This window comes from Meles meles, chromosome 8 (genome assembly GCF_922984935.1).
Source record: "Meles meles chromosome 8, mMelMel3.1 paternal haplotype, whole genome shotgun sequence".
In the NCBI taxonomy this organism is placed as follows: Eukaryota; Metazoa; Chordata; class Mammalia; order Carnivora; family Mustelidae; genus Meles; species Meles meles.
The window spans coordinates 58,134,984-58,136,780 of record NC_060073.1 but is presented as its reverse complement, the minus strand read 5'-3'; the positions used below and the strand labels follow the sequence as shown (position 1 = coordinate 58,136,780).

The 1,797-nt window shown below is 38.5% G+C and overlaps 1 protein-coding gene across 1 annotated transcript; it reads left to right on the top strand.

Moving 5' to 3' along the window:
• The first annotated feature begins 316 nt into the window (after positions 1-316).
• Positions 317-1,258, top strand: LOC123948759 (olfactory receptor 51A4-like). Its single transcript, XM_046015916.1, has one exon. The coding sequence runs from the start codon at positions 317-319 to the stop codon at positions 1,256-1,258; it is 942 nt and encodes a 313-aa protein (XP_045871872.1).
• Positions 1,259-1,797: the final 539 nt, after the last annotated feature.

Sequence of the window (1,797 nt, the reverse complement as noted above, 5' to 3'; positions counted from 1 at the left end):
GGAAATAGAGACTGATAAATTTTCTGTTTCCTTCTTATGTGCTGAGTCTAGGGGAAACATTTTGAATATTTATATCCATCTACTGACAATTATATGAGGGATAGGTATATTTTCATGTTCCCTACTTACATGTATTATGATATTATTTCTGTCCATACTTTACAAAATGTTTTATTTTCATCCTAAGAATTATTGAAGAATAGGTGGGATTACAAGATTTCCACTGACCCAAATGAAATACACATTTAAGCAAACTAGTTTTTGCCATAGCAAGAAGACTCTTCTGAGACACACATCCTCATTTCACTTTCCTGCAATGTCAATCTTTAACACCTCTGAAGGGGAAATCTCTACCTTCTTTCTCATTGGGATCCCAGGAATGGAGCATGCTCACAATTGGGTCTCCATCCCCATTTGCTTCATGTACCTCCTTGCCATCCTGGGGAACTGCACCATCCTCTTTTTCATAAAAACTGAGACCTCTCTGCATGAGCCTATGTATTATTTTCTCTCCATGCTGGCCTTTTCTGACCTGGGGTTGTCCATCTCCTCGCTTCCAACCATGCTGAGAATCTTCTTGTTCAATGCCACTGGAATTTCTCCTGATGCCTGCTTTGCCCAAGAGTTCTTCATTCATGGATTCTCAGCTATGGAGTCATCAGTACTTTTCATCATGTCCATCGATCGCTTGATAGCCATCTACAGTCCTCTCAGATACACCTCCATCCTGACCAGTGTCAGAATCTTTAAAATTGTCCTTGTATTTGCCATAAAAAGTATCTTACTGGTTTTCCCCTTCCCCTTTATTCTAAAGAGGCTGAAATTCTGTAGGAAAAACCTCCTATCCCATTCCTACTGCCTCCACCAGGATGTCATGAAGCTGGCCTGTTCGGACAACAGGGTAAATGTCATCTATGGACTGTTTGTAGCTTTAACAGGTATGTTAGACTTGATATGCATATCTGTGTCTTACCTGTTGATCTTAAAAATTGTTCTGGGCATTGCCTCACACAAGGGCCGCATCAAGGTCCTTAACACTTGCATTTCCCATATTTCTGCTGTGCTGATTTTCTATGTGCCAATCATCACCTTGGCTATTATTCACCGCTTTGCCAAAAACATTTCTCCAGTTGTTAGGGTCATCATAGCTGATACCTTCCTTCTGGTTCCCCCTCTAATGAATCCTATTGTGTACTCCGTGAAGAGTCAGCAGATTAGAAATCTGATTCTCATGAAATTATGTGAGAGACAAGGTTGATGAGAAACTTGAGCTGCAATGAATGCCCAGCTCACTTGGCAATGTTTGAACAAATATAGGGGTACAGTAATGACAGTGAAGGAATAGAGATTGACAAAAATATATATTTCATATACTCAGCAGGCTCATCAAGTTTCAAAGTATTGATTTCATTTAGCAGCAACAATATCCAACATGTCTTGGGGTTGTAATATGTTGACCACTACATTTTCTGCCTCCTTTATTCCTTTTACCTCTCTTCACAACTAGCTATATGACTATGTCAACAATAGCTACAGAAGTACCATCATAATTTGATTAAATAAATTTTTCAATTTATTATTCTAAAAAAAAGAAAATTAGTATGTCTATTTGGGAAAAAAGCAAACATAACTCTGACTCTGACATAATTAGCTTTATCTGAAGTGAACTGAAAGATTAAGCACACACACACACACACACACACACACACACACACAGCATCAGTATCCCCTAAACATCCTCTAGTTTGTGTGCATTTGTATGTGTATTTGTGTGTTTTTGTGTATATATGTATGTTC